At 46.5% G+C, this 27871-nt stretch overlaps 1 protein-coding gene across 1 annotated transcript in view; it reads right to left on the reverse strand.

Annotated features, from left to right (window-relative positions):
* Positions 1–10656: 10656 nt before the first annotated feature.
* The window catches only part of ROR1 (receptor tyrosine kinase-like orphan receptor 1), a 53360-nt gene continuing 36145 nt past the window's right edge, over positions 10657–27871 (reverse strand). Inside the window, exons 4-8 of the mRNA XM_010157938.1 lie at positions 24008–24135; positions 22499–22816; positions 21428–21673; positions 17586–17797; positions 10657–13376 (exon numbers count right to left, since the gene is read on the reverse strand). Coding sequence (XP_010156240.1) covers positions 11952–13376; positions 17586–17797; positions 21428–21673; positions 22499–22816; positions 24008–24135 — 2329 coding nt within the window. The 3' untranslated portion in view covers positions 10657–11951. The remainder of the gene's footprint in view (positions 13377–17585; positions 17798–21427; positions 21674–22498; positions 22817–24007; positions 24136–27871) is intronic.

Here is a 27871-nt window from a genome sequence, read left to right on the forward strand (position 1 = left end):
ATCCACATTCAAATTTACTTGTTAAGCAGGTTTTAGAATTGTTTAAAAAAAATAAAAACTTCTTAACATTTATTTATGAATAATAACAAAAAAGAGACCGTGTTAACTTCTGGCTGCAGGCTCTAACACACGGCAAAACCATCTGCCTATATAAAGGCATCTTGGTTTTCACCACTTCAGCTGTGCCCATGCTCACTGCATTTTCTGTTATTGGATTTGAAAGCATCACCTAAAGAATCATGAACACACACAACTCTAAAGCACAAGTTATTAAATCCCTGATTAAAAATCACAGAACGGTTTAGGCTGGAAAAGCCCTTTAAGACCATCGAAACCAACCGTTAACCCAACACAGCCAAACCCACCACTAACCCATGGCCCCGAGCACCTCACCCACACGGCTCCTAAATCCCTGGGCCACCAGCTCCTGACCAGCCCCGGGACATCCCGGGCCACCAGCTCGGGAAGACATTGTCCCTGATATCCCATCTAACCCTCCCCTGGCACAGCTTGAGGCCGTTTCCTCTTGTCCCATCACTTGTCCCTTGGGAGAAGAGACCGACCCCCCTCTCTGCACCCGCCTTTCAGGGAGCTGTAGGGAGTGATAAGGTCTGCCCTGAGCCTCCTCTTCTCCAGGCTGAACCCCCCCAGCTCCCTCAGCCATTCCTCACAGGAATTGTGCTCCAGACCCTTCCCCAGACACGCTCCAGCCCCTCAATTCATTCATACATTCAACTTCATGCTTAACTAGTAAAATTACACAACTCTATTCTGTGAAACTGTTGCTTTCTGGCCAAAATGATCACAATAGCCTTTTAATGTTGGTATTTTGGGAAAAAAACAAAACAAAACAAAACACAATCTCCTTGCTCCTCTCAATTTCCCCCTTCATTCTTTTATAAGCCCCAGTAAAGCGCCATAAACGATATGTGACTTTGTTTGTTCTACTCGTAACCAACATGAAGTTTGGAAAAACCAGGCACACACCTAGGGGACAGAGCCAATTATGACAGGCGACTATAACATCCACACCTAGGGGGACACACCTAGGGGACAGAGTCAATTATGACAGGCGACTATAACATCATTTAAAGTGATGGCAGGCAGCGAGGCTGGAAGTGAGGACGGAAAGAAGGGCAAAGAGCACTCCATGAAGAGATCTGGATTAATCTGTCTTTAAAAAAAGAACAAACACACACACACCCCTCCCAGAGAGCTCAGTAAATCTGAAACAGAGACCCAAGTGGCAAAATGAAACAACATTAAGTTACCACTGATCCCAACACTCTTGATCAAGACTGACAACACAAGAGCCCAGAAAACTTAAAAGTAAAGTTATCAGCTTCCTTACAGTATTTTTCTCAAGTGCAGAGAACGGGGTGGGTACAGGCCTCTTGAGCAGTCGACTTACACAAGATAAGAGTATAAATCCCAAACATCAAAGCCTGCTCTATCTAAAAATTAGCATTGGTAACTACCCCATTCACTTCATGTTTTCACCAGCGTTCAGGAGCTGCCACAAGAGCCACTGGTGAAGAAGCACAGAGGTGGAAGGAAACGGTGAAGAAGCACAGAGGAAGGAAATGATGCCTGTTGGCAAAGGGGGACAGCCAACAGATCCCATTTACCCAAGCTGGGGAGTCATCCAGGAATTTGTATTTTAAAATTCACAACCACTACATAAAGCATACGTTAATATTTTCTGACAGAGAAGACATGTAAACCTCCATTTTTTTCCTTACAGGAGTAGCAAGTCAAGTGTTACTATGGTTAACTTGTCTTTCCACTTCTCAGGGTTGTGGAGGAAGTTACACCTGGCTTCCCAGAGTACCGATCCACTGCATGAAGGGAAAACACTCAGATGCTGTATAACTTCTAAGATAGGGCAGCTTCATTGCTAGGCACTAATGGAATTAGAGATCATTACTGTTTGACCTGTATATCTTGTATTTTCAGTGACTCAAAACCTAGCTAGACTTCCTGCCTATGGGACTGTTTGCATGGTTTCCCAGATATGTTCCCATTTTTCTACACAGCCCTACCTGGAATATGTCCCTGCTTCTTATCCTGGAGAGATATGGCAACACTACCCAGGTGACCTGTGGCTATTATTTTCCTCCTTCTGCTCTGTTCTTTCAGATTTTTCAGGAATTCAGACATTCCCCTCTCAGGTTCTAGTTAACAGTGTGTCTGTATGGTCATTGCAGTGGCAGTTTGGTGGGCCTGCCCTCCCCTCTTCCATGGCAAGGAGCCATTGGTCTGACAGCACCCACCTCCCCTAAACAACAGCCCAAGTGTTTTGAATCACTGCAGGATCAGACCAAGAATGAGATGCTGCCACCCTCCACAAGTCACTTGGAACAGCATCATTTTGAGGAGCTGAACCAACCCCTCCTGAAGCAGCCAGCAGCGAATAAACACAACTGCCTCACAGTCAGCAAGATGGAAAACAAGGACATACCAGCCAGGCTCTCCCATAACCCTGCCAGCTGCTGCAACAGCAGAATATGGGAGAAACAGCCAAATATGGGAGAAACAACACGCGACCCTTCTTTCTGCACTGGTGTGGAACAACCCAGCACCTGCACCGTCGGCAGCTACTGCACCGTGCATGGCAGCAGCTTCTGTGTGATACAAACCAACATCAGTGTGAAGTCTTGGTCCTGCTCTGTTAAGTGCTCTGCATGTTTTCAGGACTGAGACTACCAGATAAGGAAATAAATACATAAATTATACTGCAAAGAAAACGCCTACAAAGCGATGTTTGAAAGGAGTGTTATTTATGCTGCAATGCTGAGCACTCAGAAATTAGGAAATGCCAGATTTATGGCTTCTTGTGCAATCTTCATGGCTTGGCTACTTAGGAAGGGTAGCTTCTTTAGGACCGGAGATTTTTTCAGCATAAACTAACTTATGCCCACACACAAAAGTAATTTTAACTTTTTAACCTATTTGATGCCAACTATCTTTGGAAAAAAGCATCCCTCTTTGAGGATACAGCTTATGTAAATCTATTTCGGAATCATTAATCCATTTCCAGCACAGTTTCCTGTGATACCATAATCTAGTGCCCAGACCATGTGTTTCCTTGTGTCTCCTCTAATGCTCCTACGTTAGTGTCTGGGTCTGACCTCTCTGCAATGCTAGCGCACAAGGCACAAACACCACTTTACGGCTGGGACTGACGGTGGTTTTACAGACTCGGCATCCCACCCTGCAGCAGCTCGGTCACAGGGTTTTTGCTGTTCCCACTGGGACCTGCTGCCCTCTGAGCAGCCTAAACTCCTAACAAGAGTTACTGGAATTATCAGGCTCTGCAAGCAGCTCCCAGAGGCAATGACCTTCCAGAGGAAGGACACCACTCACATGGCTCCTGCTCACTGGTGAGCTCTGTACGGCTCTTCATGAACATGACTGGCCACAGCTACGCTTCCAGCTGGGGTCCTGACAATTCTGTATCCCCCTCTTCTTCCAAAAGTCAGCATCACTGTATGGAGTTGTACCAAAATCCTATTTATTCATTTTCCTCCTTGTCTAGAAATAGCCTTATTGCATTGGCACAGGTATTTTTGAAGGCAACCCCAGCCATCCAGCAAAGCAGCTGCCCTAACATACAGAAGAGCACAGTCACAGTACAACGGCTCCAGCGCCCAGCAGTTGTCCTGTACCTCTTCCATAGAATGAAATCCATCAAAATGAATCGCAGCATGATGTGGGAGGAATTACAGCGACGTGCTGGGCTGAGCTGGTGCCCAGACCCTGCCAGTCCTGGAAGATCCTGTGAGGAAAGGGAAGATTCCTATTCTGGACAGTGCGTGCTTACCCTGGAAATGTGCAGAGCCACACAAACCACCATGGCTGAGGTGGAGTAGCCAAAGTTTAGATTCAAACGTTTGGTAGAGTTATGCCAGCAGAAACCTGGAGCTCAGTATGGGTTACTCAGCAGAGCCTTTACCAATCCTCTGCATTGCCTTTAGGTACTAATTTACCTTTTTTTTAAAAAAAAAACACCAACAACAACAAAAACAAACAACCAAAACGACAATCTGAAGTGTTCAGATTCCTTGTACCACAAAAGCAGTTCAGAGACAAGAAAACATGCTGTGAAACAGGACAGCAACAGAACAGCAAATCTGATTTCTAAGGTGACTCCTGAGCCAAGCCAAAATCCTGCCTCGTAACCCCGTGCAAGCAAGGCGAGACTAACCAGGCCCCGCAACGATCCGCAACGGTGACACCTTTGCCTGCGGATGCCCAAACCCGAGAACGAGCCGGGCCTAACCGGAGAGGAACCACCCGCAGCCCGGTTTGTTTAAACAACACTGGTTCAGACTAACCACTCTGGGTAATACCAACGCAAACCAAGAGATGGCAGTCTTTAAAGAAAACAAGCCACGGCCTTCACAGCCCACGCTTTGGTTTCACTCACTGGGAAGCTGGGTGTGAGAAGGGGAATTTAACCAGAACCGGGGAAATGCAGGCAGTGGTGGGAAGTTCTGCCCCAGTCTCTGAGAAAAGCTGTTACAGGAGATCAGGAACGGGCTCAGGGGCTGGCACTGTGAAGGAGAAGTCTGGTAGAAGGGCTGTGGGGGCAAGTCAGGCAATGCCCCCTCAGGGGGTGGCCTCCCTGAGGTAACTCACCCTGGGGTACCACTGAGGGCAGCCATGTTGCCTGTGACCAGGCCCAGCAGGGTCCCACTCTCGCAGTCCTCATTCTCCTCCCCGGTTGTGGAGATTCCCCACCCTCAACCCCCATCCCCTTACAGCTGCCATGCTGCAGTGCTTGCTCCTCCCATCCCACCTTCTTTACCTGCCTCCTACCTCAGCCCTTGCCACCTCATCCGGCTTCCCCAGCCCCTCCAGCCTGCCTTCCCTCAGACGTCCATCTTGTGTTCCCAGATCCAGACTCAGCCCAACATTTCCTATCCACACCTCCCTGGCACGAGGCACACAGGGACTGTCGCAGCTCCACAGGCCCTGCCCCTGCCTGTACACCCCCAGAAGCACAACAGCCTCTCCATCCCACACGGAAAGGAAGAAGCCACACACACCCCATCACTGCCCGCTGCGAGGTAACTCACCTTGTCAGAGCCGATAAAGCACCACCTCAGGGATCCACAGACCACGTGTTACAGCTCAGCCCAAAAGGCGCTACTCTGCCTCTTTGGGCCTTAAAACGCAGGAAGCTGTGGTGAGGCAGGTGAGCTCACTTTAAAGGGTGGGTTTTTCCAAGGGTGAGCTGTTTTGCTCATTATCCTCGTGGCCCCAGCCACCTGGCTCCTCACCCAGCCGGGGCTGAGTCACCCCACAGCTGTGCCGGCTGAGCATCCCCACTCCCGCGACCTGCTCCTGCTCCTTCTGTAGGGATCCATCCGTTACCGACCGCACCGTAACGGCAGCACTCCCGCCTTCCACAGCTTGGGATCGACCCCCCGAGAGTGACTGGGAATAAATGTTCTCCTAGTTCCCGTTCGTTACTCTTTCAAAATATCAGTGACTTTTTTTAAGCGATGGAAACACCCACAGAAAATATTTAAGTGTATATAGACACATGTACCCACATATATAAACAAACATACACACATTGTACTCCAAGCACCACCTGTGGCTTAAAAACTCACACGTTTCTTACAAATCTAATAGACATTTCTGTTTTAAATTCCTCAGATGAGCAACAAAATAACCCAACTTCTTCACACAGGCTATAGGTTGCTGCAGTGGAAAATACTCCTCTGTGTCTTAAGGTCAAAACTCATTAACCAACAGTCCCTGTTCCCCTCTGCAGGAGCAGATAAACTGGGATTTAGGGTACAAATCAGCAAATTGAGGGAGTACCAGGTTGCCAGTTCGAAACAGTCAGACACCATCCCAAAATGTGTTGCACTGTTAAATGGAAAATAAAGGATACCACAGATGCTTCTAATAATTCCAGTTTCAAGTCAATTTTCCCTCCTTTGTCTTAAAGAGCTTTTGATGTGTAGTCACAATATTGTCTCTCTGGTTTTAATAATTTTATATTACCTCGGCAATATAACTGTCCTGAAATATACTGAACTTTAATCTTTGAGAGATCAAACAGGAAGAAATATGATGGGATAGAGTGACTGACCTGGGGGCAATATTCTCTCCTCCTATAAAAGATAGCCCACAGCAAGATAAAAATTGCTTCTCGGATTCCATGAACATCACATCTTAAAGAGAGGCTTTCAGGCCTGCAGAGAGAGCAGACTTGGGCCACAAAAAAAAAAAAGGCAAAAAAAAAAGCGCCATTGAAGATGTAGCCAAAAGCAAGCAGGCTCGCAGAGAACTTGAGGATGTGGTTTGGGTGACTACACGCTTTAAGATTGGTCCCAGCACCCTCAGACCTCCTCGGTTTAGCCGTGTTCTGCAGGTCTAACAGCTGGGAATTGTTTGGCTACTGTCTTCTCACCGGAATAAACGTGCTGGCTCTGGCTCAAGCGAAAGAAATAGCCAGGACAAAGGTGCAAGGTTACAAAGCATGACAACGTTGTGCTATCTGGGGAGGGGAATTTAGGAATCAGGACGCAGGTCTTAGGGACACAGAGGAGATGCTCTTTCATAACACAGCTAGTGCTTCCTCTCCCAAAGACGTTTGCTCTCCATTAGCTTAATGCTCATTTGCCTCGTTTTTCCACTGAGGTTCTCCAGCAGAACCAGGTGGTGAAATTCAGCTTAGCATGGCCTCTCGTTCCACTCCCTGACCACAGATTGATGATGGATTCATATCCTAAAGAAACACTGGTTAAAATACTGTAACATACAGTGAAGATGCTGTATTTTCTTCTGGCAAATTAAAAAAACAAAAAAACAAAAAAAACCTTTTTTGGTTCATTGTAGAAGGTTGGAACAAAAGGCAGGTTTTGTACAAAATAATTCTTTTAAACAAACATGTTCATGTGTCTCTGCTGGCTTGGGAACCTGCTTTATACACACTCCGTGCATGCATCAGAACCATTTGTGAACCTGTGCTCCAAGATCAATTTCTCACAGGGACAGACTGAAGGTTCCGGGTTTCATCGAGTTTGTTAAAACGCGTAAGGACCCTTCAGAAGGTGGAAAACCTGATTCAGACATGACTAAAATCAACACAAAGACTCCTGGGGATTTTAGTGTGTTTTACCCCAAGCCATAAGGACTTTTTTTCTCCAAAACTGGCCTTCCTATGAGATTACCATCCTTGCCACTCGTAGACAGTCCTGCAGCTTTACTGTGTTCATGAATTTCTAGTTAATATATGTAATTTATAACTAGTTATTGCATCTTATGCTTGCGTGGGGAGGTTGCATGATAAAACCACAGCTACCATAGTGCTTTGAGGTACCCAGCACCTAGGGTGACATGGTGTGCAAGAACAGCGGGTACCTTAGCCCACCACCCTCTTCCCACCAGCACTACCCAGTGCCCCCTGAGAGTCAGCCCTGGCTACGTAGCTCGTCTTCTCAGCCTGAGCTGCGCCTGGCCTACCTTGGCCAAGCCAGGCCTAACGGTATGAAACAGAAGAAAATAGGTATTCTTTGGTCAACCAACTCCACTTTGTGAGGAGGCAAACACAACGTGGAGTGAATCCTGCCAACGAGCCAAATACCTCCGGATAAATGCAGTAACTAGAGCCAACAGATGTTGAAGGTACTCATGCCATGGGATTGGGTCCATGGGGAACAGCATGTGTTTGTACTTGAGGCAGTTTGTGTATCGCCTGCCTTACCGTCAGGAGTGGTTTGAGTTAGGTGGACGTTTTCAAGTTCTCCTGGCGAAGGTAGGTTACAGAACGGTACTGGAACAACAAGCAAATGTAATAGAGTATTTCCAAGCCTCCAACCTTCTTGGACAACCTTATTCATGCAAAGCAAAAATAGATTCCTTTTTGACAGTTTTCTCATGCTCTGGATAAACGTATGCTGGTATTTCTGCATTTCCCAGCCCAAATTTCTGCTTTACCTTCTGCTTTCAATCCAGAGAACGCAGAAAACCACTATAATCACTCCTCTGTGGGAACAAAGGATACAAATCTCCATTTCAGACTCTGCATTTTGGTCTTTAAATCAGAAAATATCTCTTTTCTTTTACAGAAATATAAGCTAACCTGGAGGGAATGAGATTCTCCAGACGGAGAAGGTTTACTAACCAGTGTTTATGCGGAGTTTTATTTCCAAACCTCTAGAGCTTCTCAATCCATTACTGCATTTCCAACAGTCTTGGCTGTCCTATCTCTTTGAAAGGAAGAAGGGATGATGATTCTAGCATGTAGCCGTAGGAATCTGGAAAATTCCCTCTTCTTCTGTTTGCCACAAAAAGAGCTTTCATCTGTATGCCTGCATTCCCACCTGAGGAGTAATTCCTTAATTTCTGGCAACATTTATTTTCCACATTATCTAATTGGCTTTTAGAAGATTTTCCCCCTCTAATCTCTCCCCCATGAATTTCTGCCTCTCCGCGTTAGCGTTTGTTCCCTATGCCTCGGTTGTGAGCCAGAGGGTGATTTCAGCCCCTCCGTTCACACACCTCACCCGCTGAGAGAGGCAGAGAAGGGCAGGAAGAGGGCTTTGCCAGAGCTTTCAGGTGTGTTGTTCAGTGCTGGTTTACATCTGTGAGTCTAAAAACATTTCAACCTTAAGGACCCAGCTGGCTGAAATAAAGGGAAAACCCAAAGTTGAGCTGTGAGTGGGCTTGCATAGCTCCTGCTTTTTTAACATAAAACCACAAAGTGTGCGAGGGACTGTTTTATGACTCCCCTTGCTGCTCCGCTAAGGAGTAGCTTACCGCTTCCCTATCAGGGCGATTAAAGCCAAGTAGGCAAAGTCGCAGCTAAGCTCACCCGCCTGAGACGCAGTCCCATGGGAGCCACGTGGGCCTGGTGCTGGTATGAGGGTGGGTTGACTCGAGTTGCCCTCACAGCATCGAACCGAATTGTGGCATTATGCCTAATACATTCAGATTTGACCCGACGGGACACATGTCACTTCTCATCCCAACTGGCAGAGACCATGTGTCCAGATGTCTCGTGAGCTTGTTCCATGGCTGCCTCTTCCAGCCCGGGGAGATGAAAAGAGCCTCCGGAAGATTGTCTTCACACACTCACTCAGTGAAGGCTGTTGCTTGGCAGTGATGAGCAAACACTTTGGTATCACTGATCATTGTGTCTCCGTTTCAGCCATGTTTTTGCACAAATATTGGCATATCAGCTATGGCCCAGAGATTCTTGTTTCTCCACTGACTTCATTTACAGCGCGTCCTTTACCAAAGACTTCGCAGTAACAGCATGACATAAGGACCACAGACTTGTCTGTCTGCACATCCTTTCTTCTGCAACCAGACATGTATGAAGTGAGAGACTGTCTTTAAACTGGCACTGTTGACATTTCAAGCCTTTAATGGTTCAGGCTAAGAAATCCCATAGGAAAAATGGCTGGAAAAAAAAGGCTTCTTCCTTCTCAGCGCGTTTGATGCACAAGAACTGTTTGCACTGATGCAACCACTTGAAAAAGGAGGCAGGAGTAGATGGGAGAAAAGATGGATCGAGACGGACTATAACAGAGTTACTGTCTGTTGAACACGAGGCCAAGCGAGCACTGCAAAGCTGTGTATGCCTGCAAGTGAGAAAGCAGCTCCCTAGTCTCTGGTTATGGTAAAAGCTACGCCCAGAGAAAAACATCTATCCATTCCTGTAGAACACCTCTGTTCGGGAGCAATTTTTTAGCATTTGAGTCCAATTGATTAACATGATATAGAAGTTAATAAAACACAATTATTGTCTGAATATGCAGTCAACCCCAAACTTCAGCTAACATGTAAGGCATTTTCATTACCGATCCAGATGCAAATTGAATCCACATGGAATCTGACATCTCAGGTTCATAAAGTACCTCCAAAGTCACAAAAGTACGTCCTTACTATACAGTTACCGATGGATCTGCAAGCAGTTTCATGCCCATGCAAGGGAGATGAAGGCTCCGGATGCAGCAGCCACGCACCGTGCCGTGAGAGCTCGTACGATGGAGCAGGACGGGAGACTTAAGCGAGGGGCTGAAAGGGTGATGCCGGCCCTTGGTACGGAGCTAAATGGCACTGATGAGATCGTGGCAAATGCTGCATCGTTCTCCCGCTTCTTGCGTGTGCTCTGCAAGTATCTGCACAGCCAAATATTCATTTAAGCCTCTGTTCGTCACCCCTCGGTAATCTCTCTGCAAAGACGACTTGCAAGACCCTCACGGCCCGTAAGTGAGCACTGCAGCAGGCTCCCTGCCTGAGCTGAGCGAGCACATCTTGGCTCTCCGTTAAATGCAAAACTTTTCAAGTATCTTACACCAAGATGGAGGAAATCCCGTTACGTTTATGTTAAAACAATGTTTTAATAAACAGCAGCATAAAATAATCAGTGTTTAATATCATCTCTGGCATGTGAAATACAAAAATGCACGTATCTTAATTATAAAATAGCCTTTGTTATTACATTTTCATGCTTGCCTAATTGAAATGCCCATAATTAAAAAATCAATCATCAAGTAATACAGTGATTAAACGCATGCAGTGAAAAACGAAGAAAAATATTTGTATAAGGTAGTGGCTGAGTATCACCATAATATATTTCAAGAACATCTACATCAGGTTAAAAATAAAAAGAAACAGACCAAGATATAAAATGCAGAGATGTATTTTCACTTCTGCTGTACAAAACATCATCACACTTTTGTGCAAAAAGATAAAAAATAAAGTCATATTATACAACATTGTCAACTGAGCAGAAGGTTGTTGCCGTTCCGTGTACAATAAAAATACTATTCAGTACAAAAAAGTCTGTGAAAAACTGTAACGTACACAGCACTTCTGTAACTCATTAAAGTGGTTTCAAATGAAGAATCGAGGTTGCTTATACCTGAATGATTTTTTAGTAATTAGACAAATGTCGTATTTCTAAGCTGAAAGTTAACACTAATTCACATTATCAGACTCGACAGCCAAAACTGCTATCAACGGACCTGCTGCCTGACGGAATGTGAGTTTCCCCTTTTTCAGGGTTACTGGAGTCGTAGTCAGTGAAATTACACATTGATCCAAAACAATAAATATTCCTGGGAAAACTGATTGTCATATATAAAATTGCGGTTTGGAGCCTTTCCATTAAACAGTTGCATAGCAACAAAAGGATAGGGAATTTCTGCCCTAACTACTAGACTATGAAACGTTGTCTTTGAGTAAGTTGGTTCAGGTCCTGAAATTAAAGCACTTTAATTTCATTTCCTTTAAGGCAATTCCTTAAAACTCCAGCCATCTTTAGCAGCCACTAGCAGATGATTTTTGTAGACTGCAAGCTGGTCACTCAAGCTATTGTGCTGTCATATAAATGACTTTCGTTTGCTCCGAATCGGAACTCAGACTCCCAACTTAACGAAAGAGCAAAATCCTACCTGAAGTAATTTATTCAGCTCTCAGATCACATCTTTGAAACACAATCCTTGACTGCAAAATTTACAAATATTTTCCCTGGCTATTGGAACTGAAATTGCACACCCAGTAGATCTCCGAATATTTGCATCTCCTAAAAAAGAGACAAATATTAAAATATGTTTTCAGCATAAAAAAAAGTTTCTGTGATTTAACCCACATCAGAGGTCTAAAAAGCTGTGAAAAAGCCTAGGATAAAATGGTTTTTATTTAAAAAAAAAAGAAGAGTCCCCCTTCCCCTTTCTGAATTGTCGGCGGCACTTAAAGAAACAGCGCGTCCATTGAGAAAGCTGAGTATTCATACCACAAGGATCTTTGTCTGGTTGAGCCTGCCCATCCTGTTAAGCAGTTTAACTTCACAGAAGATACTTGCTGCGATGTCTGTTACACAACCAGAAGAATCTTTAATAAAATATTTGAATATAAATCTTTTCTACGCCTTTCTAGTTGGTCCTGTAAATAGTTTTATTTACAAAGGCCTCGCTTATTTACAATTCAGCTGAAATCATAGATTCATTAGGTCCATGGATGCTGGAGTCTCCTAATAGGGAAGACTGCTTCGAGTCAATTTTGTACGGTTTTTGAGTTTTATTTCCAAAAACTGTAATACCGATTCCCCCTGGATGACTAGGAATCGACATGTGAGACAGCAAAGGGATATTTGCTTCCTGGTTGGATCCCGAAGACGGCAAACTAGTGACGTGACCCGTGCTAGTCGACCCACTGGCGCTGCTCGGAGAACGACTCTTTGGAGGAGGACAGTGCTGGATTACCCTGGGTGGACCTTGTGGTTGATAGTGGGCAGCTGGGAAAGCAGCATATCCTGGCGGAATTGGGTACCCATTGATCGGGATGTATCGCTGGTTTTGAGGTATGGGCGGGCCGATGAAGCCGGCGATTTGACCTTGTGGTATACCTTGTGCTGGGAACATGTAGTTAGGGTACCTGGGGTTACTGAGATTGCTAACCGGACTGGCGCTGAGGGAAGTTGTCTGAGTGGTGGCATTCCCACCAGAAGGGGTAGTAGAACTCGTGTGACTTGAAAGACCCTCCCACGAGCGCAGCCTGGCATGGATTTCCTTAAATCGTGGCCTGCGGGATGGCAGATCATGCCAGCACTCTGTCATCAGGCTATACATTCTGGGAGGACAGTCTTCAGAGCATGGCAGCAGTTGTCTTTTCCTGATCATCTCTATGACTTCTTGATTACTAAATCCGTAATACGGTTGAAGTCCAAAGCTGAATATTTCCCACAACACAACTCCAAAGGACCAAATATCTGAATCGGAGGAGAACTTGCCGTACATGATTGCCTCCGGTGGCATCCAGCGAATTGGCAAGAGAGACTTGTTTTGAACTCTGTAGTAATCTGCCGAGTAGATTTCCCTCGAGAGTCCAAGGTCTGAAATCTTCACATGAAGTTGTTCTCCAATTAAAATGTTACGAGCGGCGAGATCTTTATGGACAAAAAAATGACTTGCTAAGTACTCCATCCCTGCCGCAATCTGGACTGCAATATGCAGGAAATCCCCGTGGTCCAGGCTGGATTTTACAGTCCCATCCTCGTCGCTGCTGCACCCAACATCTGAATGCGGCGAGCGCATGATGAGAAACTCATGGAGGTCTCCTTGGTTCATGTACTCGAAAAGCATGCAGACGGGCTGCTCCTGGGTCACAACACCTAAGAGGCAAACGATGTTAGGGTGATGGAGCTCGGCCATGAGAGAGGCTTCCTGCTGGAACTCTGCCCACTGCTGGGGGTTGTTAAAGTCTTTCAGTGTCTTGATGGCAACGAGCTGAGCATGATCCATGCCTGGAAGGTAGAGGTGCCCTTTGTAGATCTTGCCGAAAGCACATTCACCCAGTTCTTCCATGAAACGAACAGCAGACAGAGGCAACTCCTTTGCCTTACTCTGTTAAAGAAATGACAGGAAAGACGTGTCAAGAAAAACAGGTCTGAAAACGTATTTTTAAAAGACCTTTTTGCAGGGGACACTTGAGAGCCAAGCAGAGTAGCACGGGAACTCCCAGGGCTGCATATCCACAGAATCACAGAAACATAGAGCGGTTTGGGTTGGAAGGGACCTTAGACATCATCCAGTCCCAACCCCCCTGCCAGGGGCAGGGACACCTTCCACTAGACCAGGTTGCTCCAAGCCTCATCCAGCCTGGCCTTGGACACTCCCAGGGATGGGGCATCCACAGCTTCTCCAGGCAACCTGTCCCAGTGCCTCCCCACCATCTCTGGGAAGAATTCCTTCCTGATATCTAATCTAAACCTCCCCTCTTTCAATTTAAACCCGTTATCCCTTGTCCTGGCACTACAGGCCCTTGGAAAAAGTCCCCCCCAGCTTCTTTGTAGCCCCTTCAGGTACTAGAAGTTGGCAGCGGTTCGGCTCAGCCCTGAGACGCGGGCACTGATGCGACTACCTCAGCCCCAGGCCAGAGGGACACCAGTGTCCGGACATTGGCAAAGGTCGGGCTGAGTGCTGCTTCACCTCTCTGTGCCCCCTGTTCCAAACCTCAGTGTAGATATTACTTCTTACCCCCTACAACGATCAGATAAAAGCAGTAAGTATTAGATCTAGATATATGCAGGAACCATCAGCATTTCAGCAAAGGCATTTATATACTTAAAATTGAATCTGACTAATTTCAGGAATTGTGGCAATTCCCATACTTTCAGTAAGTACACGCTGAAGTGTTTTCTGGGACAGGGCCTAAAGTTTTAGCAGAAACTTGATTTTTTTTAAGCTATAAGCTTAAAGTGTCCATAAGATTAGTAGCTTTTTAAGCTACTAAGGAATCGCCTTATAGCCAATTCCTCCTCAACTTTGCCATTACCCCTTCAATGTACAGTTGAGACTATTTCTGAAACACGCAGTACGCAGTCAGTTGGAAACATGAGATAGTGGTCAGGAAGGAAAGCAATCTTTTTAACACCCCTGCTGTTATTTTGGGTGCATATTCACTCCTAGGCCACAAAGACGACGTATCGTTTTCGGATGTTAACTTCCACATGCGTTTGTAATCCCTCCACCCAGACCCACTCAGTTAGGGTCCGGAGTACAGCCATAGGTAGTAATTTGAGGCTAATGAGTTTGGGATCTATGTCTCGTAAATTGGTGTAAACACTAGCATTTGCATTCCTGAGATGGCAGCTTTACACCGGCAATCTAGGAAAAGAACTGACGTTTTCAACAATCATTTAAAAACAGCAGTTTAGAATAAAGGAATTCTAACCGTATTGAACAATTAACCACTTTTAGACAAATACTGCAATAATAATAATAATAATAGTAATAATAATAATAATCCATTAAAGCAGGCAGCCAGTAGACTGTATGGTGATGGCAGGAAATTAGCTATATTGTTGAGGAGCAGATGGTTTATATTATACAAATCCTTTAGGCTAAAACTTGTTTAGGTCTGGCATATTGTAAATTATATTTCAGTAATGAAAGTGAAATGACCTCTGTCTGACCTGAGGCTGGGTTCGTCTGTTTGAACCAACACAGTGGAAAACTATGAAAGAAAATGAAGTCATAAAGTTTTGGCAGGAAGGGCTCATTTCAAGTTAAGCAGTTATAAATCTGCTTAGTTTTTGTTTGACAAGTATTTGTCATACATTGGTGTACAAAATGTAAAGAAGTGTAAAATACATCGGAGGCAGCACGCCAAAGTAAACCGAGCACAAAGGGAGAGCAGCAAGAGTGAAGCCCACCGCCTCTATCTCTCTATCGGCTCCTTCCATTAGGTGAACGACAAGAGGGGCTCAGTTTATCCTATTTTTTGAAGGCAATTAAAATCCCTTAAAACTGAAATAGGCTTTTGGATGAAACGCTAACATTTTTATTTGCATGAGCAAACGCACGTCTACCTCAGTTGGCGCCTGAAGCCTCAGCGTGTTGTTACCCAAAGCTGACATTAATACGGGATGCAGTATTTAAAAACAGGATTCGACTTCCTTTCTTTTAAAATTTTGTTTGAAAGGCAATCAAAACATCTCAGACAGGCAGAGCTGGGTTTCCCAGTGGGCAAACACAGAATTAGCATAAATAAGATGGAAAGCTTGTTGCAGCACTGAAACACAAACAGAAAACAGCGCGTTCTACGCCTGCAAACACTGCAGGGCGAGCTGCTTTCCTACGTGCTGCGCGCACAGCGCCGGCGCGTCGGCAGCCCAGGTGGAAACTGGGACGGTTCCCACTATCTTCAGTGTAGCCAGGACTGCACCCCAAATACCCAGTGGAACGGGGACCAAGAAGCAAATCCAAATTCAACCAAGCATTCCATGGAGGCTGGATGCAAGATGGGAGTTTTGACACTTAGGTAATTAAATGGGTTTTGTACCAACATTTGATACACAGCGACCCTGAGCCGAATACGAAAGATGAAATGAAGAACTTCAAAGAAAAATCAAGATAAATTCACTGGGCCAGCGGGGGGGGAGTGAGGAGGTAAAATGTAACACCAGGCCAAACTCTGGCTGACCACCCTGAACAGACACCCTGCATGACGGCCCAGCTGGCACCCCCCATCAGCACCAAGGCTATTTAAAGCAGGAATCCTGGTGTCAGCAGTGCGCCGTCGGTGCACTCTGTCCTACTAATGGGCAAAAGCAGCCCTGCATGTTGCAGCACCGAAACGTCTAGATTTGCTGTCGCTGACTCAAAAAGACTCTCCTCCTCTTTCTGTGAGCCGGTGCTGAGCTGGAATTTTCCTCTGCAACAACTTTCCGTGTCCAGCCCTGCTGCACTGAGACTGTGGCTCCATGGACACGCTGGGCAGCGCCCCTGGAAAAGCAACAACTCTGGGTGGCACAGCTCCATCCATCCCTGCCCTCGCAGTGCATCTCCCTCCCTGTATCCCACGGGATACAGCTACTGAAGTAATTTTCCTTAGACTGCCACAATTAACTCTCTGTAACTCTATATCCTAGTGGAAGGTGTCCCTGCCCACAGTCTTTAAGGTCCCTTCCAACCCAAACCATTCCGTGATTCTATGATAACCTAATTCTATAAACTTGACACTGAAGAGCAAGTAATAGCAGCACCTCATAGCTGCTATATTGAACTTAAGAAGAAACTACTCCAGAATTTATTCAGAATATAACTCCTGAAATACAAGGGCAACCTCTCCTGATGCTGAGTGATTAGCTCTGGTGAAAGAACACCTATTGACGTTTGAAAATTTGAGTTCACATTGCTGAAACTCAAGAAAATCAGAATTTGGATTCACTTTGCTACGTCATTTTCTAACAAACATAACAGTGTACTCAAAGGCATGTCTGCCTGTTTGATGTGCTTCAGTCTGCGTAGTTTCTGTTCCAACCCCTTGTAGGTATTGATTTTCACTCTGAGATGCTTCAGAAGAACAATTTCCATCACGCTGTGGCAGAGAATTGGCATGGTGTGAAAAGCAAGACAACTACTCCTTCCCAGGCATTATTCCGCCCGTAGGTGGCAGAAGGCAGTTGCAGCCCTGAGATGGGGGATCCATTCAGGTTTGCAAATCGGCTGCCCTGCCAATAAACAAGGGGCTCAAGGTTAATCACGCTTAAATCTTAAATGATTTTTAAAAAATGCTTCATGAACCTGGGACTAGAGCGAAGCAAAGCAATACCAGCAACGACAGCCGCTGTGCATCAGCTGTGCTGGCCAGAACGGCAGGCAGAGTTTTGAGGCTCTGTTTTGGGAATTTCTCTTTTTAATTGAGAACGGGTAAGCCTGAAAAAACACGAAACAAATCTTTCCGAAGTGATTTCAGCTGAGTGAAAGATGACTACAGCAGCTCCGTGAGAAAAGTCTCTTGTGAAAATGCTGAATCACACCTTTATCTGCACTTTCTAACTTAAATGAGGCAATTCAGAGATGCTTCAGGAACGGGTTGCTTTCCTTGTGACAAACCCCCTCCATCTCCTATTTCTCCAGACACATGGACACACAGGAATTACCTCTTCTCGCTGCTCCTAAGGAAAGTCCTCACAGAGGTTTCAGCTAAAGGCACCAGCAGAAACCGCGAGTTGGAAATCAGGGGAACATTTCAGCGCTGAGTTGATCAAAGCATTTCGCTCCCTGCCTTTACAGACAGCGAACGTGGAAGCAGAAATGAGGGGTTACCTTTGGTTTATAGGCGTTGAGCATCGACATCTCCACATTTTGCCCCCTTACGTGTTTCGGCTGCCTCTGAACGGGAGGGGAGGACGACTTCTGATTGTTGCGACAGATGCAGATGAAGAAGAAGAGCAAGGCTATGGCCAGGGGAATAGTAACGCTCGGCACCAGGATATACAGGATTTCCATTTTATTTTTTTCCTTGGAATCCTTATAATCTGGTTCAGAAAAAAATCCAAAACAACAACAAGACAATGAATGAAGAATCCCACAGAGTCAAATACATCCCTGGGTCAACTAGAATTAAGAAGAATAAACCATCCAGGTAGTACTATTGCAATCTACCTTGAATGCTGCTTTATTTCCTTATTATTAACAGAGCAATTATTTTGTTGGGTAACATTTCTGTAAGAAGACAGACTGGCTAGGAACTATTTCCCTGCGGCCTGTCAGTCTGAACCTACTTACGGTCGTTGAATAGCTGAATAGCGTGAGCGGCCGTTGCTTGGGGTAAAATGGAGTGATGGTCCAACACAAGCCCACGGAAAAGCTAATTTCTAACACAGCTCATGGCAGGAAGGCTCTGATGGGATTATGGACTCTATTTTAATACATACATTGGGTTTTGGTGCCACAGTTTCCTTAATCCAACAGAAATGTGGGGAGCTGTTAAAAAGGATAGTTTTATCCCCTCATCTATTTCCACCCTCCTGTTCTCAGCATCTCCTAAGCATGGGCCAAAGCGTTTGTGTGGCCACCCAGGGCACTGCAACAAACGATGTGCAACTGAAACCCTACTTTCTAGTGAGTTTTAGGTGCAGGAGCAGGACTATTAGGGTCTCTGAGCAGAAGAAAGGGAGAACACCTGGGAAATAGGAGGGAATGCACTCACATGGCAAGAAACAGAGAGAGCAACCCTGGTTTTTATCCCAAAAGTCAGGAAAAGTGGTTCAAAAAGTCTGGACACAGACAAAAGCTGTAACATAATCTTTAAAAAAAAAAATCTTACACACTGAGGACTTGGTCTTAATAGGATTGATGACATAATGGGAAAACCCACCCCTCTACCAACTGTACCTTCTGGCCGGACTGCTCTGAGCACAAGGACGCTGAAGCCTGCTTTGCTCTGCTCTTTCCCAGGAGCATTCATAAAGTTTAAGATATAATTACGCACAGATTAACACACTAACCATAGGGCACCCCGGGAACTTGGAGTTTCCCCCTGAGCTGCAGGACTGGTGGCCGCAGCCTGGTTGTTTCCGAGGGAGATGGTGAAGGTCTGCATCAGGCTTAGCGGATTCTGGCAGAACGGGGAATGTTTTGTTATTCCTACAGGGTCATTTCAGTTTGTTTGCCTGTGTTTTCCGGGCTGGATTTGTAGAAGTGCTTAGCGGCCCACACAGATACCATTTTATGCATTTAATTAAACATGAACTTGATCTGAAGCTTGGGTTGGACTCAAATTGTGACAGAGGCAAAGTTCAAACAGTTCTGGATGCCACTTTGCATAACCTCTCCCCTCTTACAGGCTCGTGCTGTCCTGCTCCCCCCACGCTCCTTTTTGATAGTTCTTTTTAAATTGTGCCATCTGTTTTTTAATTGAGAGGAGAGGTAGCCCAAATATTTCTATGGCTTTTGGGAAGCAAGAGGACTACAGCACTGTCCTCCTCACAGTCCGCCTGTGCCTAGCAGAAGGGCAGAAAAAGGAAGGATCAGCACGAGGCAGACGGAGACCTGGGCACTAGTTCATCACCTGAGCTATTCCAGTCAAAGGGAATTATTATTCTTATTAAGTAGCAGCCCCTGCCGTGAAGCCTCATTAGGTTAATAGGTTTCTTGGGAGCTACCCTAATTAAATCCATTTCCCATGTAGGCAATGTCCTGGTGAGGCAGGAGGCACAATACTTTTTAAAACGTGCCTGAAATGGCTCTTTCAGCCAGTGCAAAACCAGCAGAACGCAAGTCCCGCATGGTATTTTGGTTTTAATATGCAGATTAGCATTTAGCAATTAAATTACTACTCACCTGATAGCGCCCTGTTTGTCTGTATTGAGAATAACAATGCTGTGTAACCCTGCTGTACAGCGAGTGCCATTTAAGGCAGGAGTGAGAGGTAATTAAAACCCTTGTCAGGAATTCTTCAAGCCAGCCAGCCTGTCTCATTCATCATCTAGTAAAACGTTCAAATCCGAGACTTCTGCAACACATCCAAAAGCATCCTGCTTTCAGCTAGTTCAGACCAAAAGGCCGAGCCAGCCCTGGGATCTCAGAGCCCATCTAAAAGGGGCCTGGCAAGCGGCCCCCCCCATCAACTCTTAATTACCCAATTATCCAGAAGTCGCGGAAAACACAAAAAGCACATGGCTGCAAGGTTGTGCAGCCACAGTGCAGCTGGAGCACGGGGCTCACCAGCATCGCTGGGGGTGGACATGCAGAGTCCCCTGAGCTTGTCCAAACCCCCTGGGGCTGCGCTCCATCCCCTCACCCAGCCCAGGCAGCCGTGTAGCTCCCGAGCGGCAGAGCCAAGAGCCGACAGTGGGCGAAGGGGAGTCCTGCTGACTGCTACTTAGGTCCAGATTTTTGTGCTGAAGGGTTGGAAAAAGATCTCCAGAACAGTTTATATAGATTGAGCTACTCTCCTGTAGTCAGTCTATCACTGTGCCTAATTAACAGGAAAAATAACAGCAGTTAAATGCCCTGAAATAACAGTAAAAGAGATACAGGACTCTAAAAAGGGTTAGAGAGGGTTTGAGATGCACATGAGACAGCCCAGACCGCCTCCCTTTCCCCTGATCTACGCTTTCAGTAAGATCATAATTTAGACCCCATTTTGGCATCGATTCCCATCTTTCCATTAATTGAAAAAGACTCAGGAGCAGGCTCAGAACATGTCTCACTGCAGGAATGTTCATAACCACAACCAGAAATAATTTAATTTGGTTCTGGCTATCGAACAGTAACATCAAAAGGTCTCTCCTTTCCAAGGGGAAAGGTAAAGTTACTGTGACAACTTGTAGGCAACATAAAACTTTGTGTGAAACTCTGTGCCATGAGTTTCCAGAACATCACTGGGTGCATTTCTGGCATTTCCATGCACATAGCTGTATTTTTTTTCTTGGCACGCCACCAGTATTGGTATTTTTAAATGCGGATAAAACAATTAGGAACCGTTTGTTCAGGTCTTCCATCCACTTGCCCTGGGTCTCAGAAAAGCAGAACAAAATGAGTGCTAAATCTCTATTTTTGTTCATTCTGCAATACCAAAATGCAGCCAGGGCAGTTCTGTAAACACAAACCTAAAATACAGCTAAGGGGAGCTGGCAAGATGAGCTCTGGTTTTAACCACGGCCTGAGCTCTGTTAAGCGAGGTTTGCATTTATTAAAATGGCTCTTAATAAACACAGCAAAACGGAGAACGTTTTATAACCACCTTGTGGATCAGTGTCAACAGTGCAACTTCTGTAACCTGACTTAATCTGGACTAAGGACTGCGTGTGGATGCTAACGGCAACCCGGAAAGCCTGGGACGCCGGGGCTGGTAACGCGCGGCTGCTCCATCCCCTTCTGGGCTGCGCTCAGGCGTTCCCTAGCGAAGCATTTTCATGCCACCGCTTTGCCAGCTGCGTGGGCAGGAAGTGCTCAAAGGTCTCCTCAGGCCGGGAGGGGATGCTACAGCCTCAGATACAAACACTGTAGGTGGCCTTTCCTGCAGCTCTCTTTCCAGGGATTCATCAAAGACCCTGTACACAGCAACCCGAGCTCCTGTTCTGCAGGATGGCTGTACAGCTGCGACAAACCAATTCCCCTTTCTGTTCCAAAGCGAAACATAAAAAAAGATCAGTAATTACCACATGCCGGGACGTCACAAAGCTCAGACTTAAAGTTCTCGTCTAAGGTGAAGCACCACGGGGCGTCCTTCTGGTTGCCCGGGTTGCGGCAGTAGGAGTGGCCCCCGTTGAGCTCGGGGTACCTGATGGCGGTGAAGGTGTGGGTGTGGGGGTACTGCGAGTTCCACGGCTGGCACTGCCGCCCCGACCTGGTCACGCTCACCGTCCCCCGGTAATCTACTCCTGTGCTGTTGTAGCATCTGTGGTCTGAAAAATAATAAATAGAAATCCAAAGCAATGGTTGGCGGAGGCAAGGCAGAGCTTGTGTCGCCAGCATCCCCCAGCCCCAGCATGCAGATGCTGGCCCGGGGCTGGGAAACCTGGTTTGGGAGCACGGGCTCCCAATTTGCTGTGGCTGTAACGCAGGGCCTGCTTTGCATTCACATTCCTGGGAGGATTTAAAGCTTATGCTTCTGTAATGAAAACAGCTTATGCCAAGCGTTTTTAATATAAGATACACAAAAGAAGTAAAAACTACAGTGGGAACCTGAATTGCAGCCATTTTCATGTGAAGGTGGAGAATTTGTGGGAGCCACATTTTATATTGGGCTACTGAGGTGCATAAGGGCTGTGAAGAGGCTGCAGCCCAGCCTGATCCAAGAGCGAGCTCCGCCGATGCCTACGATGAGGCAGGGACAGCCCCGGCCCCTCCTGACACGCAGCCCCGTTCTGCACCCACTGGCTTGCGGGAGCGCATCGGGCTGCTGCGGGAGGACGGGGAGGCTGAACCTACCCACGTTCCTCAGTATTCCAATGCTCACACTGTCACTGTTTCCTACTTGGCATTAATTAGAAAAGACCTGAAACCGATCGAGAGCATTACCGTGAGCCCAGAGGTGGCTAAAGAAAAAAATGAAAACGCATTTCGGAGTAGTGAGGGGAAAAGTGTGGGAGCCGGGTAATGCGAGAGCACGGCGCCTGCGAGCTTCCAAAGCCCAGCACTGGCTCCAAGCTGATGCACAAACCCTTACAGCCAACCGTTTCCCAGCGGTATTTCTTTTTTGTACGGAGAAACAGGCGGTTTTCACTTACTTTTATTTATGGGATCTGCCATTGGAATCCCAATCCGGATACAGTTGACAGCTTCGGGGCTATCTGGCTGAGGGAGATCTTCGCAGTTGGGCAGCTTTAATCTCATCAGAATCATGGGATTAGATCTTGCAAAAATATACTCTGTCTGACAGAGGACGTTTTCCAGAATTTCGCACTCATCGCGGCACAGGTCTCGTGGCTTGGGAGCTGCCGAAGTCTCGTCGCAGTAGGGGAAGGCGTAATGGCACAGCGAAGGAATAGCAAACTGGGAGCATTTATCCGACAAATGGCTGGAAGTGCCAATCATGGTGAAGGCAGCTGTAAAATATACAAAAGGATTTTACTTAACCCGGTGGGATTCTTATTCCTGTGCTCTCGCCTTCCCAGTATAACCCTCACTTCCCATTGCGACTATCATTTTCAGATGTTCAGGTGATGAACGGGCCTTCCACAAACACAGAGCGCTAATTACATTAAAAGTTATTAACGATGCTGATTTCGCTGACAGAGGAAATACATCTGGTTTTCAACATGGGATTAACGTTAAGCACGTTACCAAAACCCCAAACCTAATTATACCTTTGTGTTCCCCTAAAAATCTTTTATAGCAACTGGCAGTCATATAATATTTCAATGCATTTTACCCGACAGGTAAACCCCAAAGTTCCCAGAGGGCGCAGGCTGACAGTACCAGCACCTGGGTGGAAGATGACAGCTTTCATACCGTCCCAAACGACTTTTGAAACCAACTGGCGTAGGATTGTGAGCTGCTGGCTGTAGAGAAATCATTTGCCTCCCCTGTCAGCAATGCAAAAGCCTTTTTCTCTACGCTGACGGTGTTTGGAGACAAAGGAAGAACGCGCTAGGGGGAAGGGAAATTTGGAATATTCTGACAGCAAGAGAAAATCTGAATAGAGAGGGGACGATTACCATGGTTAGGAAGTGGCCAAGGTTAATTTATATTAAAAAAAAATGGAGAAGTATCACAATATCTAAGAGGCCTCAGATTGAATTCAGCACCCCCATCAGCATAGCACCTCCCACAAAAAGGCTGAAAACCGGTTCTTTACCAATCTAAAGGAAAAACATTACCTACTGGATTATTTATGCAGCCTCTTCCAGTGCCTGCATGATCTCAACCACATCAAAATCAACTAAGTCTGGTTTGTTTTTAAAATCTGCTGGGGTAACAGCAGCACAAGGCAGCCTGGCCGTGAGACCCCCAGAAGCTGGAAATACACAGCCCCTTCTGCTTGGAAACTCCTTTCTCAGTTCTTTCGGGGGAGCTGGATAAGCAGAGACATGAAGGCTGCTCGCACTGTCACGCGTCAGATGAGTCCCTCCACCGACAGCGCACAGCGCGGGAGGCCCGGGCGAGCTTCGTGGTGAGAAGCTCACAGCAAGAGCGGATAAAGAGCAAATGAAAATAGGACGGCAGTTTATAAAACTCTAGCAGCTTTTTGGGAAAAGACAGCTTTGAGGGGAAGAAGAAGTGTATTTTTTACTGACCTGTAATCTGATTTTCTATTTCACCTTGCATATGCAAAGACTCCATATAAATGGTTCGATTTCCGATAAACCGTGCACAAGCAATCCCCCTGTAAGGCTGGCAAAACCCGTCCTCTTCATACTCATCACTGAAATCAATCATAAATACAAAAGGGTGAAACATTTCACATGCGACTTTGCAACAAAATGTCCCTCCGGGGAGCTGGCCCTTGTGTCCTCAGAGGCTGCGGCCAGGGGCTCGCGGCGTTTGTCCTGCGCCGGCCGATTCGTTCTGGGTGACGCAGGCCCAGCGCAGGAGCCCGCATGCCGCCTTCCCCGCCATTAAAAGCCTCTGATGAGGGATTACATGCTCCTTAGGTAGCGCAGGGGGCACGGCACCGCCTTTGTGCCCGGGATGACTGGAAGCTGAAAGGATTCCCACACTGCTCCAGGTAGCTTTCAGTATCTCACAAGCGAGCCCAAAGCGAATACAGGGATATAAAAGCCTTATAGAACAGATTCTGACTGTTGATTTGTTTCAAAAAGCTTCAGCGGTCTGGTAAAAACAGTTCAGTGGCACTTCAGGTTGGCCAGAGCACGCATGAATGCTGTATGGAATGAATGCTTTTGGCATGGGGGAAGGCTGTACGAATATTCCCAACTTTGATTAGAAGAGAAAACCTGAAAAACCCCCAGATTTATGTTTATTTAAAGCAACTGGCATGCTGTTTTCTATTTTTCACCAAACTTGTATTTAATATGGATAAACATCGCAGGAAGAGTCATGCTAGCAGAGACAGAATTTAAAGTGTAGAGAGAAAATCAAACCACTCCCAGCACTGACACCCTTGGAATAGGAAATGTTTCTTCAATCTTCCCTGAGTGTGGTAACGGTTATTGCTAAAACAGAACCAACGCTAAGACGGGAGTTAAACAGACAGATTTCTTTCATTAGGTGCTTTGTTTTATGCAATATAGGAGACATTTAATACATAAATCCAGATGTGAAATTATTTGCCAATATTCTTCGAACAAAGCAAAGAAAGGAAATTACTAAACCTCTGAGGACCCGACCAGGCACTGCTTATTTTGCACAGATAATCAGCAGCTAAGTGCTGGCACACAGCAGATAGTTTTATGGATGTTTTGAGGAGGGGGTTGCATAGGTGATCACTGAAACACCCACCGACTGCATGCATCAACCCTTTTGACTTTGTTGCTCTGAGAATCCGGTTGGAGGTACCGGGGACCCACTTTCCGAAAGGCAGACACCTCGGCTCTGCTGAGGCCTGGGCCAAGGGAGATGCCCAAGGAAAAATTGCTGATCATTTCCTTGTTGTTCACGCCGGTACCCACCCCAGACAGCTCCTACGTGGCTCTCAAGTTATGAAAAATTGAACTGGCATATCCCCAAGGCTGATCACAGCTGGGTAGGCAACAGGTTACTTTCTTTGTGTGCTTTTTTTATTTTCTTGCAGAATTCATCCTCCCCCAGATGCTGAAAGCTTAACAGCAGAATCAGACCATGCCATTAATAGGGAAAAATCAGAGCTTTTTTAATCAACTCTGCCATTAAGTTTAACAAAAGACACTTTCATCCCTTCCTGAAGACCTTGGCTGTGAGAGCTTGGAAATGCAAATTCCATTTAGCCTCTTTGAAGTCACCCATTCATTGTGTGCAGGGTTTAGAGAGCGGCCAGCCTGCAGCCAGGCTCCCAGCCCCTGTCACAGGGCCAGGGCGAGCTAATGGGATTAGCGGGAAGAAGTGCTAGGATCTCTTTCCAGGACACCCCAAACATCTCCCCGCACTCCTCAGCCACCAGCTCCAGAGCACCATCCCAGGATTCACACGGCGTTGTTTACCAGTTCACAGGGAGAAGCTCAACACCAGGAATTACCCGTAGTAATTTACGACTGAAGACAGGGGGTGGGGAGGAGGGATGGTAGAGATGGAAGCCTCCTTCCACAGACATCTCACAGCAATTGAGAAATCAATGGGAAGGGGTCCAGGCTTCATCGGATGATGGTCCCAAGATGTTCCCAAGTACGTTAAAAACTGTATTGCAAAAGCACAACCTTTAAACTGCCAATTAAACTCATTAACTAGAGCAATGATAGGCTGAGATGCTTCAGATAATGGATAGTACCCAGCCAACACTCTGTAAACAGAGACACTCAACCACATCCATGTGTTTCTGCACCGAGTCGGCTCTGGTGGCAATATTTTCATTCTGTTGGTTCTTGAAGAGAAGACGAAACAGCTGAGCCAGAAAACCACAACAGCTAATGCAGGCTCTGGAGGTCAATTCTCCATCCTCTAATCAACAACTCCCCAGTAGGACAGAACTTATTATTTAGTTCTTATTTATTGTAATTTATTAGGGAATTTAAGTCAGGGACTACACCCAAGAGCACGACTCCTGAAGCTGAAGCACACAACTAGACAAGAAGACAAAACCAAGAGGAATGCAGTATTAACATATCAGCAGAGCAAACCCACCTCACTCTGTGGCTCACCTTTGAACTAAAGGTTTAACTGCAATAGCTGCACAGCAAGTGAGCAGGGACACCAGTTTACCTGGATAGAAATGCCCCGAGGAGCAGGATTTTGGAGATAATCTCAGAAGGTGAAGATTAGAAGAGAGAGGAGAGCCTGGATCCCACCACCTCTGCCCTGGGGCTGCATGCCAGCCTTGAATTCAGAGGTAAAACATGAGATTAGTAGCTCAAATGGAGCAGGCACTACTTCGAATTGTTTTGGAAATCAGCTCCATAATGGGGCAGAAGGATAACTCAAAGGAAAAGGACAGGAGCATCAGAGTATGACAGAAGGACCCCTAGGATGGGGTCTCTGCTCCCAGAGCTGCTCTGCCAGGGCATGGTGATAAAGAAGGGCCGTGAGGTTCATCTCTGGCTCCTGCCAGCTCTCAGGAGCTCAAAACAGCAGCTCCTGCAACAGGAGCCGTGATCCCCGGCTGGTAACACATCCTTGTGGTGAATCTATTGGCACACGCTCGTCAATGAACAAGTGGCCACATCGTACTCCCTGGCTCTGTTTCTGTGTCATCCGTCGTGAGCCATTCGGGGTGACACAATCCCCTCTTGCCTCTGCATCATGATGTCTCCTCCCCTCCCTAACTCCTACAGCTCCTTCCTATGAGAAGGCTCCGGGTGGAAATGCCTACATCTAGTACCTAGGGCCTCCCTGGGCATCCCTTCGCTTCCTGATGGGCAACTGAAGCTCCACCCAGCGATACCCAGGGCAGCCCTGCAGACACCGCTGCTGCCAATGCAGCAGCAACTCTGCCAGAGAGACACTCCCGGAGCCACTGCTCCCCACACGAGCTTCTCGGGGGGCAGCCGCCAGCTCCCCAAGACCATTTCCCACTGAACAGATTGCTGCCGAGGCCGAACACCCTCTGCTCGCCAGACGTTTCATCCAAAACCAGAGCCGTAGCCTGTCACGGAGCCCACAATAGCATGCAGAGCTCCTATGCGGCTTAAACACATTCCCCACCTCCTGCTGCCAACTGGCAGCCGCTCCGGCGGCTGGCTTTAAAACACAGCTATCGCTTTCTTGGGATCAAGGCTGAGATCCCCGATGCCTTTTACACAGTTCATGTTTTGCGTACCTCACACGCTTCTTGTAAGCAAAGCACAGCACCACTGCTCAAATGTGTACCTGTGGTCCTGATCCCGCTCTACCCACAGAGAAAGGATGGGTCTCTCTGGCTCAAACAGGAGGTAAATTCGGCCTAATACAGAAATTGATGTGTTAAAATTCACAGACAAGCTTAAATTGGAGCAAGTCCAGAGAAGGCCACAAAGATGTTCCGAGGGCTGGAGCCCCTCTGCCATGGGGCTAGGCTGGGGGGGGTTGGGGGG

The sequence above is a fragment of the Eurypyga helias genome, unplaced genomic scaffold, assembly GCF_000690775.1.
Source record: "Eurypyga helias isolate BGI_N326 unplaced genomic scaffold, ASM69077v1 scaffold12948, whole genome shotgun sequence".
Taxonomy (NCBI): domain Eukaryota; kingdom Metazoa; phylum Chordata; class Aves; order Eurypygiformes; family Eurypygidae; genus Eurypyga; species Eurypyga helias.